Here is an 11,640-nt window from a genome sequence, read left to right as displayed (position 1 = left end):
TCACCAAATTTTTTTTCTGAAAATCGTCAAAAGCAGAGACCTTTGAAACTCCTCCCACCACCAGTTTGTCCTCCAGATCCTACCCTTTCACTCTCAATTACAACTCTCTCTCTCAGAGCCTCTTCAAGCTGAATATATATACATTAAGCTCAAGGTAATCCAAAACCACAAAAAAGCTCAAGCTCAAGCTCCGCCTATTGAGCTGAATTTTGGTTTTTCTGAAATCGCTTCGAAAAGGCAATTTTTTTTTTGTTGTCTTTCGTTTCAATTAGAGTGTTCTGATTGTATTCTAGACTCTAGAGTGATCGATACGAGTCTGAGGTAAAAATCGTGTTGTTTTTACATGCTTGTGTGAATATTTATTGTTTTTCTTTGAGTGGAAAAATTGTTACTGTTTGGTTGCTGAGAAAGTTTAGGAAAAGAGTAAGGAAGATGATTATTGTCAGCCAACAGTGAAAATGATTATGAATTCTACAAGTCTTTGTTTGTTTCCTTATGTTTTGCCCGATTTCTCGGCAACCCAACGGGGTGTGTAATTTCAGATTTTCCTTTACTACTTTTGATGTTGAATTGCGTCTTGGGACACTGAAGGTGTGGTTTTGTGTTGGTAGAAATGGCTACCGGGGCTGTACCGGCTTCGTTTACGGGTCTGAAGAGCAGGGATCACCCAAGCTTGGGGTTCACGAGAAGTATGGGTTTTGTGAGAATTTCTGATATGAGAAGGGTTAAGGCTGGTAGAAGAAAGGTCTCGGTGATACGGAATTCAAATCCCGGCACAGATATTGCTGAACTTCAGCCTGCATCGGAGGGGAGCCCTCTATTAGGTATAGTTTCTTAGTGCATTTGTTGTGTGTGTAAAAGTCTATGATACTCTCTGTTATGTTTTTTTTCAATGTCTTGTCTTCCTGTTCCTTTCAATATCTGAGCAAATAATGCAACTACAAATTTTCAGTTTGAGACTTCTGCTATTTTGGGTGAATTATTGTTTTATGTAGTTACAAGTAATTAAATGAGCATGTGATGAATTGTAGCTTCTGGAAATGATTCCACTTACCGGATACCTGTCAACAAAAAAATGAGGGTAGCAGCAGAAGGTGTTTTTGGTTTCTATAAAATGGAAGTCTTGCCTCAACTGAGGCAAATGGTTGCACAAAAGCTAATTATGTTTACCTCAATTCAGTGGGGTTCAAATTTTTGGTTACTTTTTTGTTTTCTGTTTTCTATTGGTATCAACTAAATTAGATTAAGGTGGTGAACATCTAATTGATATGTACATCTTTTCTATCTTATGGGTTTTTGTGTTTTTTCCTGATGGATGGGTAATTATTTTGGATGTAGTTCCTAGGCAAAAATATTGTGAATCATTATACAAAACTGTCAGGAGGAATACACGGACTGTGATGGTTGGAAATGTGGCTCTTGGTAGCGAGCATCCCATAAGGATTCAAACAATGACCACAACTGACACTAAGGATGTTGCTGCAACAGTTGAACAGGTTCTTTTACTTTCCTTCTGCTTGAGCAAGTCTTCTGCATGTAAAAGTGCTATGTTTTTCTATCGAAGACAGCAAAGTTATTATAGGTGGAGGCATATGATCTTCTTTTCTGTGTTGGTAACTGGGTGCCAATTATTTAGATTTTCAAATGTACATTTATTAGAGCTAGAAGCATCCATCACTGGCCCGTACTACCATTCAAGTGATTAAGCAGACCACCCACATTTTAGGTTTCACTGCTGGAACTGCATGATGCGTCTGAATCAACATCACCCAAAGCTTCTTTCGTTCTTAGGATTGAGTTTTAAAAATCTCAGAGTTTGCAGGACACTACATACTGTTCTTTCTTCCCATTAACTTTTTTGTTTACTATCATAATTTAAACAAACTAAATAGAAGTCAAATAGGTTGAAGTGATAGAAGATTTCTGATCTTATTCTTTGATAGGACAAGCATATCTTCTATCCCACTCTTGTGCATTTTCTGGGGAAAATTTCATTAAACTAACTGCCAATCTGTCAGTAGGTAATGAGAATTGCAGACAAAGGAGCAGATATTGTTCGAATAACTGTCCAAGGGAAGAAAGAAGCAGATGCATGTTTTGAAATCAAGAACACTCTTGTGCAGAAAAAGTAGGTCTGAATTATTGTTCACAATACTGAGCATCAATTGAAGCATAAATTCATGTATAAATAAGGATTAACTAGTCACTAACTCCCTATATATGCAGTTACAACATACCTCTGGTGGCAGATATTCATTTTGCTCCCTCTGTTGCACTGCGTGTTGCAGAATGCTTTGACAAGATTCGTGTCAACCCCGGAAATTTTGGTATGCTCTTTGCTGTTTTTCTATTTTTAGATGTTTGAGGAAAATCGTTCTGGATATAACAAGTTTGGTGCAGCTGATAGGCGGGCTCAGTTTGAGAAGCTAGAGTACACAGAAGAGGACTATCAAAAAGAACTAGAGCATATTGAGCAGGTCAAACTACTCATCTTTCAATATATGGGCACTCCTAAATTGTTTTTAGTCATAGAATGGATTGCTATGTCACCGCTTCATGCCAAATATGCTTCAAAAACAAGTTCATGTAATAGGTAGTTAGTATGTTGGAGTAAAGTGAACAGGAAAGGGGGGAAATCAGAAATGCTATGCCTCTGTTTATAAGATTCTTCCATTATCTTCCTCTAAAAGTCAGGAACGCTAGATATATTACAACCTTGATGGTCGTCTGCACAGTATGTCAAATTTTACTGTGTAATAGCCCGGCAATTTTTTAATATCTCATTGATTTTAAGCCGATGATACTCTAATTCCCCATTTATTTTAAGTCCAGAACCAGCAAAGTGTAGAAGTAGGTAAAGTTCTTTTCAAGAAAACTTTTTCATGCCAGTGGGTCAGATGCTCACTTAAAGATCAAAGCTTTGTTCTTCTACCACTGCTTCTATCTATTTTTAACTGCATGTTTGTAGAATGTTTCTCTTGTCCAAAAGTAAACCTGTCATTCATAAACATGACAGTAGTCAATCAACTATTCAAGTGTCTGAAACTTTTTTCTTTTCGATTTTAACCATACCAGGTTTTTACTCCATTGGTTGAAAAATGTAAGAAGTATGGAAGAGCAATGCGTATTGGGACCAACCATGGAAGTCTTTCAGATCGTATAATGAGCTACTACGGGGATTCTCCAAGGGGAATGGTGAACAGTTATTTCTATGGTTCTGCGGGACAACTTTTTGTGCTTGTTTTCTTCTACCTCCAAGCTCTGCAATGTCATACTGATCACTATACCTGAACAGGTTGAATCTGCATTTGAGTTTGCAAGGATATGCCGGAAGTTGGACTTCCATAATTTAATTTTCTCAATGAAAGCAAGCAACCCAGTTGTCATGGTCCAGGCATACCGTCTGCTTGTAGCTGAAATGTATGTTCACGGATGGGATTATCCATTACACTTGGGAGTCACTGAAGCTGGAGAAGGTGAGGATGGTCGGATGAAATCTGCAATTGGCATTGGGACCCTTCTTCAGGTATGGTTTTTAACTGTGTAGTAAATGAAATGGATGATCATTCCAGAATTTTTATAATAGCAGTATGTTGTGATGACTTCATCTGCTGTCAAGAATGCATTCCGTATCTAATTTACGAATTGGTAATATGTTCTTCAAACAGCCTTCATAATGTTGTAGATAATTTTGAAAAGCGAATTCATGTGATTATGGATTTATTGTTAGTTGGGAACCATTCCTTTATCCTTTGTTTGGATGAGGGGTTTTACGGTGGAATTTCACTTAAAAGTTGGGATTTGTGAATTTCAAATGTTGATTTTTTTTGTTTGTTTGGATTCATTAGAGAGTTATTTCAAAAATGTGGATTTTTTTTTGGAGTTTCAAGCATTCAAATCCAAAATTCAAGTATATTTTTTGTTCTACAAATCTCAATTGCAAAAATTGATTTGCCATCAACATCTTCATACTATCATCATTACTTTCACACCACCGCCACCATTGTTGTTTCTGTTCCTACTTTCATTACCACAACCGCTACTAGCACGGCCACCACCACCACCATCATCTTTATACAATAACCATTGCTTTCAATGTCACGACCACCATTGTTGTTGCCATCACCTTCACAATCTATATGACCATTGCTTTTACACTACCTCCACCCATTGTTGTTGCCGCCACCATCATATGTCATTGCTATCTTCTTCATCACCACCATTGCCACTATGACCGGCCCTCTCTCCCTATAATGATCAGTGTCTTCATATTGCCACCACCGCTGTTATTGCCACCATCACCTTCACAAAGTTATAATCATCGTCACTGTTGATACCACAATAACTGGATATGCTCGTCCAAATGATTGCAACTATTAAATTGATGAGAATTTCAATCCGATTGATTTGAAATTATTTCATTTTCAAACTTCCAATGATTTTTTTTAAAAAAAAATTCTTCATCTAAAAACAACTTAAATTTGAATTTGTTGATGCATCTACATGTGTTATGGCACTTCTAAAATCTTTTAGTTTAGTAGTGAATATTATATCTTAGAAACATCTTCTTGTGCTTATTCTTCTAGAATGACTATTTGAACGAGTGACTCCTTTGATTTGAGGAATAGGAATTCCTTATCTAAGAATTAATAGTTAGTCTTGATACCCTGTAGTACTTGGTATTGTAGAGTAAATTTATTATAAATTATGTATAAATATATAACTAAATTATGAATAGAAATAAAACATTGAAATTGAAATGAGATTAAAATATAAATATAACTATATAAATTCTATAATATTTTTTTTGATAGGTAAAGAAAGGTGTACAATATTAAAAAGAACTTTATTATTCAAGATTTTAAAATTTTTGTGAATTCTATAATATTATCTATTCTTATGTAAGATTTTATTGTATAATACTACATGGTATCATAAATTTGTTGTCTAATACAAAAAATACTATAACTAAACAAATGAATAGGAATAAACTATGTTATTTGTAGTAATACTAATTCCATGTAATACCTATATCTATTTGTGCTTTTTTTTTTAAGCATACCAAATGTTATCTAACTATTCAAAGCACTATGATTACCATAGTGGGATACTCAGAAACACTCTTGACTTTGCAGGATGGTCTAGGTGATACAATCAGAGTTTCTCTTACAGAACCTCCAGAGGAGGAGATAGATCCCTGCAGAAGATTGGCCTATCTTGGTATGAGAGCAGCTGAACTTCAGCAAGGGGTGGTAAGATTCTATAATATCTTCTCGACGATCAAAGTAACATGCTTAATAACTTCAATACTGACATTTAGATGGTCTTATGAACTTGCTTTTTGATGGCACCATTTTCATCAGGCACCATTTGAAGAAAAGAACAGACATTATTTTGATTTTCAGCGCCGATCTGGTCAATTGCCAATGCAAAAAGAGGTCTGTTATTTAGATTTTTGGAAATTGGTAATAGAGTTGTGCATTCTTATTGCTCTATTTGGACTTTTTAAACAGGGTAAATATTTAATTTAAGTGCAGGGTGAGGAGGTGGATTATAGAGGCGTCCTGCACCGTGATGGTTCTGTTCTTATGTCAGTTTCCCTGGATCAGTTGAAGGTACCTCTTGGACTGCAGTTCCCTTTTTCCCATTTTTTACTTATGTATTCTTTTCCTCTCAATCTTTCCCAAGAAGAAAGAGAGGGGGAGGGGGTTTATTTAGGAACAGTATGAATATTTTATTTTATTTTTTTCATTTCTTTTCTTTTTGGAAGTACAGATGCCAGAGCTCCTTTACAAGTCACTTGCAACAAAACTTGTTGTTGGCATGCCATTTAAGGTCTATCTTCACTCTCTGTAGTTTCATAAAAAAGTTATTTTCACCATTATGTTTTGTGGGATTTACATTACAATTTTGGCGCACAATGCTGTTGATTTAGGATCTGGCTACAGTGGACTCAATCTTATTGAGAGAACTTCCAGCAGTAGATGATGATGATGCTGTAAGAAACCTACTTCCCTTTGGCTTCATTACTTTAGGAAAATAATTTCATGTCTTTTCTCTCTCTCTCTCTCTTACAGCCCATAAGCATGCACAATTTATCAGTTCTGGATTGCTATATTCTTACACCATAGTTAAAAAATCCGAAAGACTTAATATTATTCATTGTATCATGAACAGCGGCTAACTCTCAAAAGGCTGATAGATATAAGCATGGGGGTTATAGCTCCATTGTCAGAGCAGCTAACAAAGCCATTGCCCAATGCCATGGTTTTGGTAAACCTGAAGGAGTTATCAACCGGTGCTTACAAGCTTTTGCAAGAAGGTATTGCTTAGCATTTTACTAGCACTGAGTTCTTGAGTGAACACATCCTTATCCTTTTATTTCTCCCAGAGTTGAGCATATTCTATTATATCCTTGAATTTTATATCTCAATTCATATCCATTGATTACCTCTCAGGCACACGTTTGGTTGTGTCTGTACGTGGTGACGAGCCCTATGAAGAGCTGGAAATCCTCAAAGACATTGATGCTACAATGCTTCTTCATGAACTACCCTTGACTGAAGATAAAATCAGCAGAGTGCATGCAGCAAGGAGGTAATAACTAATAAGGTTACTTCTAAATTCTCAAATAAGTCATATGACAAAATATGGCAACAAGGTTATTGCAAGTTGTTAAAGGTCAATCATTTAATTTATTTACTAATTATTGAAAAGCACTAATATGGGTGGCTGGGAAATACCAAGTTCACATCGAACATCCCCTTTTAGCTTTCTAGGTCCAGATGACCCTTGTCTCTCCAGGGACTTGCTTGTATTTCCCTTGGTGCTGAAATGATGGTTCACATGATATATAAATTAAAGAGGAAAATACACATTACCCCCTCTTCCCCCCTCCCCCCTCCATGTATCACAACTTTGGCATTTGTGCCTCTACAGTTTAAAAAGTGACACTTGCACTCCACAAACTATCAAACCGTGAAACTTTAGAGCCTCTTTTAGTTTTTTCCATCTGTTTGGACAGAAATTATATCTCATGTGCCGCACATGACTTTCTTAAACATAAACCACCCAAGATACACCTTTTCTGGGGTTGCTTTGTTGAAATTGCCTTCTCATCAGTAAGATTGCGTGTCAGCATGACATGTTTATGAATTCAACTAAAAGTCCAAAATACCCATAATAATCTACAAACAGACATAATTGTCCCTAACAACAGTTGGGAAATTACATTTTAACCACAAATTATGTCCTGAAATTGACTTTCAACCTTGTGATGAAGGTGCATGACTCAATTCATTCCATCAAACTCCCAATCAGCAATTGGGTTGTCGTTAGAATTTAAGTCCCACTTTTGACTTTAGGCCTTGCTCGGTTTTGCAACTGATTCAACCTTTAAAAATTGAAGGTAATTGAAACTTGTCAAAATACCTTTGACCCAGCCAAAAACCAAGGTTGAATTTAAACAAAACCCACCAAAGAGCAATAGGTACCGGCCGAAATTGAAGAAACTAGACGATAAAACCATCAGAACTAGTCAAACATGGCTGAAAAAAGACCGAGTCCGCCAAAATAGAGACAGAATGATAGGCCATGATGCACACTGAAACTCAACCCAAAGTACGTGGAGTAACGAAGCATCATGCATGAAAAGGGATTTGGCATGAGGAGATGGTTACACAGGAAGATGAGTGTTCAACATAAAGAAGTTATGGGCAACGTGGGTTATTTGTGGGTAATTGCCATCGTAAATATTTAGTGGAATAGGAGTTATTGTGGGATGGGTATTGTTTTGTTGAATTGTTATGTGGTATACTCTCACCTCAAGAAAATTCATTGCTAAGCTATGTCACTCTGTTTTTTCATTCCTTGCGTTTCGCTAGCACTGAGTTTCACTCTGATCTAAAGTGTCACATAAAATATCATTTTTTTACCTTGGAATGACATGTCCATTCAGATGATTTCTGAATGTTCTGCGTGTTTCTAACTTTTGTTTTGATAAGTGCATGTTTCAAACTTACAATCTTTGAAGTTAACACTTTTCTCATATCTCTAAAACAGTGTTTAATTCCTCATCATGAAGCTTTGGAGATTGAAGTTTTGGTAATATTAAACTTTATAGGCTGAAACGAAACATGTTATACAGTTGTGTTATGCTGGATCTAAACAGATGATTGTTTTTTGAACTACAAAAATGATATCTCACTTTTCAAACCAAAAGCAGAATTCTTGTGTTCAATCCTGTTTGAGAGAGTCCATCCCTTTAAATAGTTTCTGACCTGATATCTAAAATAACAGAAGGTAAGATAAGATAAGATATTTAACACCTCAACTGAATCATATCTCTATAGTTTCATTTCAAAAGCAGTGTTTCTTGATTAACAAAAATCGCCACCGCTCTCCTTTGCATTCCTGCACTGTTTCCTAACTTGCAGTGTTTGTTGTTTTTTAAGATGCAGTGTTTGTTTGACGCCTAAACATCCACGTGGTTTGAAAAGAGGGTCCACGTGGAGTTATATAAGAAGCGATTCAAAATAATTCAAATAAACCAGCTTTAAAAAAATCAGGGCATTTTAGATAGTTTATATCCAAAACAAGTCACATGCAAGGCACGTGATACAATTTCCGTCGAATTTGACAGAAAATGTTAACAGTGGGTGTTAAGTGTAATGAAGTGGTAGCGTGTGGGGTCCGAGTGTCAATTTTTTAAACTTTAGAGGTAGAAGTGCCAAAGTGGTGATACTTTAGGGAGGCTAGGTGTATTTTCCCCCAAGTTAAAATATATATTTGCCAATTGCAAGAGGTTTTCCCTCAAACATGGACCCATAAATTTTAGTACCTTAGTTTTAGAATAGAACCATTCTTCAAAGTCTCATCTAAACTTCATTGAGACCTTCTCTGCTGCCTATTTGTTTGGCTCCAGTGACATTCTAGACATTTTTTCTTTCAAAGAAAGGAAGTTCTAACATATCTTGCAACTCATGTCTATTCTGTGTCCCAATGAAGCATTTTCCTTAGGTGGCTGTTTGACTATATTTAAAGAAGTTGTCTTGCTTTATATAACTGGATACTTAATTGCCAGTTTTTAACAAGATTCTCCTCAACTTTGTACAAATCTTTTCTGTCATGATAACTTAACTATTGGTTGCAGGCTATTTGAGTACCAAGCAGAGAATTCTCTGAACTTACCTGTAATTCACCATATTCAGTTTCCAAATGGGATTCACAGGTAATTAATCCACTTGTTGGGGCAGATGCAGGGTATGAGTAATTTCTGATTATTTTACTTTTCTTCTTCTTGCAGGGATGACTTAGTCATTAGTGCTGGTACCTATGCTGGAGCCCTTCTTGTTGATGGACTTGGAGATGGTGTCCTATTAGAAGCCCCAGATAAGGATTTTGATTTCCTCCGGAATACATCTTTCAATTTGCTACAAGGTTGCAGAATGCGGAATACAAAGACGGTACTTTTTCTATGTCGGAAAGAAAAGGATTTAACTTCTGGTCAATAAATGACAATATCTTACAATTTCATCATATGCCCAAACATTGTTGCAGGAGTACGTCTCATGCCCATCCTGTGGCAGAACCTTGTTTGACCTTCAAGAAATAAGTGCAGAAATACGAGAAAAGACATCACACTTGCCTGGTGTTTCAGTAATTACTTAATACTTTTGCACCGTCATCAGAAGATGTTGAATACCAGCATTGAGTGATCAAGAAGTATAATGTAACTTCTTTTCATTGGTGTAAATTCTTTTCTTTCTTTCCTGTGCCAGATTGCAATCATGGGTTGCATTGTAAATGGACCGGGGGAGATGGCTGATGCAGATTTTGGATATGTTGGTGGTACTCCTGGAAAGATTGACCTTTATGTTGGGAAGGTATGAAATCTTTCGTGTATTCAACTGAAATATTTTTTAAGAAAATTTGCATCCTATAGAAAAATTGAGCTAGGGTACACACCACTCTCAATTGCAACCTATCATATGACCTGCAAACATATTTTGGAATAGTTTGTTGTATTCATGATATTCTGATTCACAATCCCAACAAATGGGTGAACTTGACAAACGTTGGATTGCATTTCAGACGGTGGTGAAGCGTGGAATTGCAATGGAGCATGCAACTGATGCCCTGATCCAGCTTATAAAAGATCATGGCCGCTGGGTTGACCCTCCTGCAGAAGAGTAAGAGCACTAGCATGAGCAGTTCTGGTTGGCGGATTGAAATTAAAAGACTGTCGAAGATAGATCTCTGTCTCAATCGTTGCACAAGTCCCTTGCCCCAAAAGCCAACGTCAATACAGGATAAACAGCAGCACAATATGGAATTCTCTTTCCGCGAACTACATGTAAGCTGCCTATACGAATTATATGTTCATCAACTTATATATAAAACAGCAGTGTAATACTCCCATTTTAGTAAAAAAATCTAGTTTCCTGGATAAGTGCCAAACACGGACCAAGCTGCATAGATTTGTCTTCCATATATCAAATGAGTAATGAGCTAGCATTAGGAGGATTATGTGAGGATGTTACAAGACCAATTAGTTGGTTCTTTTTTGGCTTTTCTTTGTTGTTTTATTTCCTTAATTATTTGTCCTGTTGTCTTTAATTGAATAAGCACGGCTGGTGTTGTGGTATTAAAAGGAAGTTAGGTTACATTAGCAAAACTTTATCAAACTTGTGGTTTCCTACTACCCTGAACACAGGCTATTTCTTGTCTTGCAAACGCGGATGGGTGTGGGTGTTTATCAATTGGTATTCCTCTTTGAACTGTGTTCAAGTATGTAATTAAGTTTTTGGTTTTGAGAAATATACATTATTTGACTTAATAGTAAAAATATAATCTAATGATAATTCATCCAAAATTAAACGGTAATTTTCACTATCACATCAGACAATATACACTCGAAAGTGCATGTAGATTTTAAGAGAAATGTTATATGCACTTTGAAGTGTTTACTACCAAGTACTTACTAAAGTTACCATTGATGCAAAATATACATATTAATCCATCCAAAATTCAATGGGGATGTTGAATGCCACATTAAATGATAAATACTTCAAAGTAAATGTAACATTTCTCCTATTTTAAATGGATAATTTTAAATTGGGAAATTTTATTTTTAGAAAAGAGGATAATTTGGCTATAACTGGATAGGATTTTGGTGAAACAAAATGTTGTTTATAGCATTTCTCTTAGAAAGAATCCAGAGAGGATGGAGGTTGTATAATGAGTAATTACATCAAAAGCTGCATATTTTCTTTATATAAAATAAATTATAGAACAGAAACAACACAGAAAATACACACAGATCTGTCCCTAAGCTCTATTCTCTGAATCAGGTTCGCATTTACTCAAAGGGGGCAAAATATTGAGTACCTTTTTCCCCCGCAACATTCCTTAGCCTCTTTGTATGAAACAAAACTTGATGAAGCCCCTTGGACCTTGAAATGCAACTCTGGCGATGCAATCTTCATCAAATTATCCTGCATATTTTGAGGTAACAGTAAGCAACAATTGCAACGAAATCCATAGTATAGGAAATTGTGGGCGAGATTCAACCACTCACCCTATAATTAGCTTCAAGTACATCAATCGACCTCCTTGAGATGTGGCTCACAAATTCATCCT

At 36.1% G+C, this 11,640-nt stretch overlaps 1 protein-coding gene across 1 annotated transcript; it reads left to right on the top strand.

Moving 5' to 3' along the window:
• HDS (4-hydroxy-3-methylbut-2-enyl diphosphate synthase) lies at nt 1-10,655 on the top strand. Its single transcript, XM_059573637.2, has 20 exons — nt 1-154; nt 612-824; nt 1,339-1,496; nt 2,022-2,128; nt 2,227-2,327; nt 2,401-2,477; nt 3,076-3,195; nt 3,296-3,526; nt 5,136-5,252; nt 5,364-5,438; nt 5,538-5,615; nt 5,776-5,835; nt 5,936-5,998; nt 6,178-6,322; nt 6,459-6,597; nt 9,152-9,229; nt 9,305-9,464; nt 9,559-9,657; nt 9,780-9,884; nt 10,093-10,655. The coding sequence occupies exons 2-20, from the start codon at nt 614-616 to the stop codon at nt 10,192-10,194; spliced, it is 2,226 nt and encodes a 741-aa protein (XP_059429620.1). The 5' UTR covers nt 1-154; nt 612-613; the 3' UTR covers nt 10,195-10,655.
• Nucleotides 10,656-11,640: the final 985 nt, after the last annotated feature.

This window comes from Corylus avellana, chromosome 8 (genome assembly GCF_965113065.1).
Source record: "Corylus avellana chromosome 8, dhCorAvel1.hap1.2, whole genome shotgun sequence".
NCBI classification, from domain to species: domain Eukaryota; kingdom Viridiplantae; phylum Streptophyta; class Magnoliopsida; order Fagales; family Betulaceae; genus Corylus; species Corylus avellana.
The sequence above is the reverse complement of the archived record's forward strand: the minus strand, read 5'-3'. Positions and strand labels throughout refer to the sequence as shown.

Excerpts from the sequence above, each read along its gene's own strand:
- HDS (XM_059573637.2), top strand. The coding sequence starts at position 614 with ATGGCTACCGGGGCTGTACCGGCTTCGTTTACGGGTCTGAAGAGCAGG. Across the intron at positions 2,328-2,400 it reads TGTCAACCCCGGAAATTTTG|CTGATAGGCGGGCTCAGTTT; the intron begins GTATGCTCTTTG and ends AGTTTGGTGCAG. Across the intron at positions 5,253-5,363 it reads CTGAACTTCAGCAAGGGGTG|GCACCATTTGAAGAAAAGAA; the intron begins GTAAGATTCTAT and ends CATTTTCATCAG.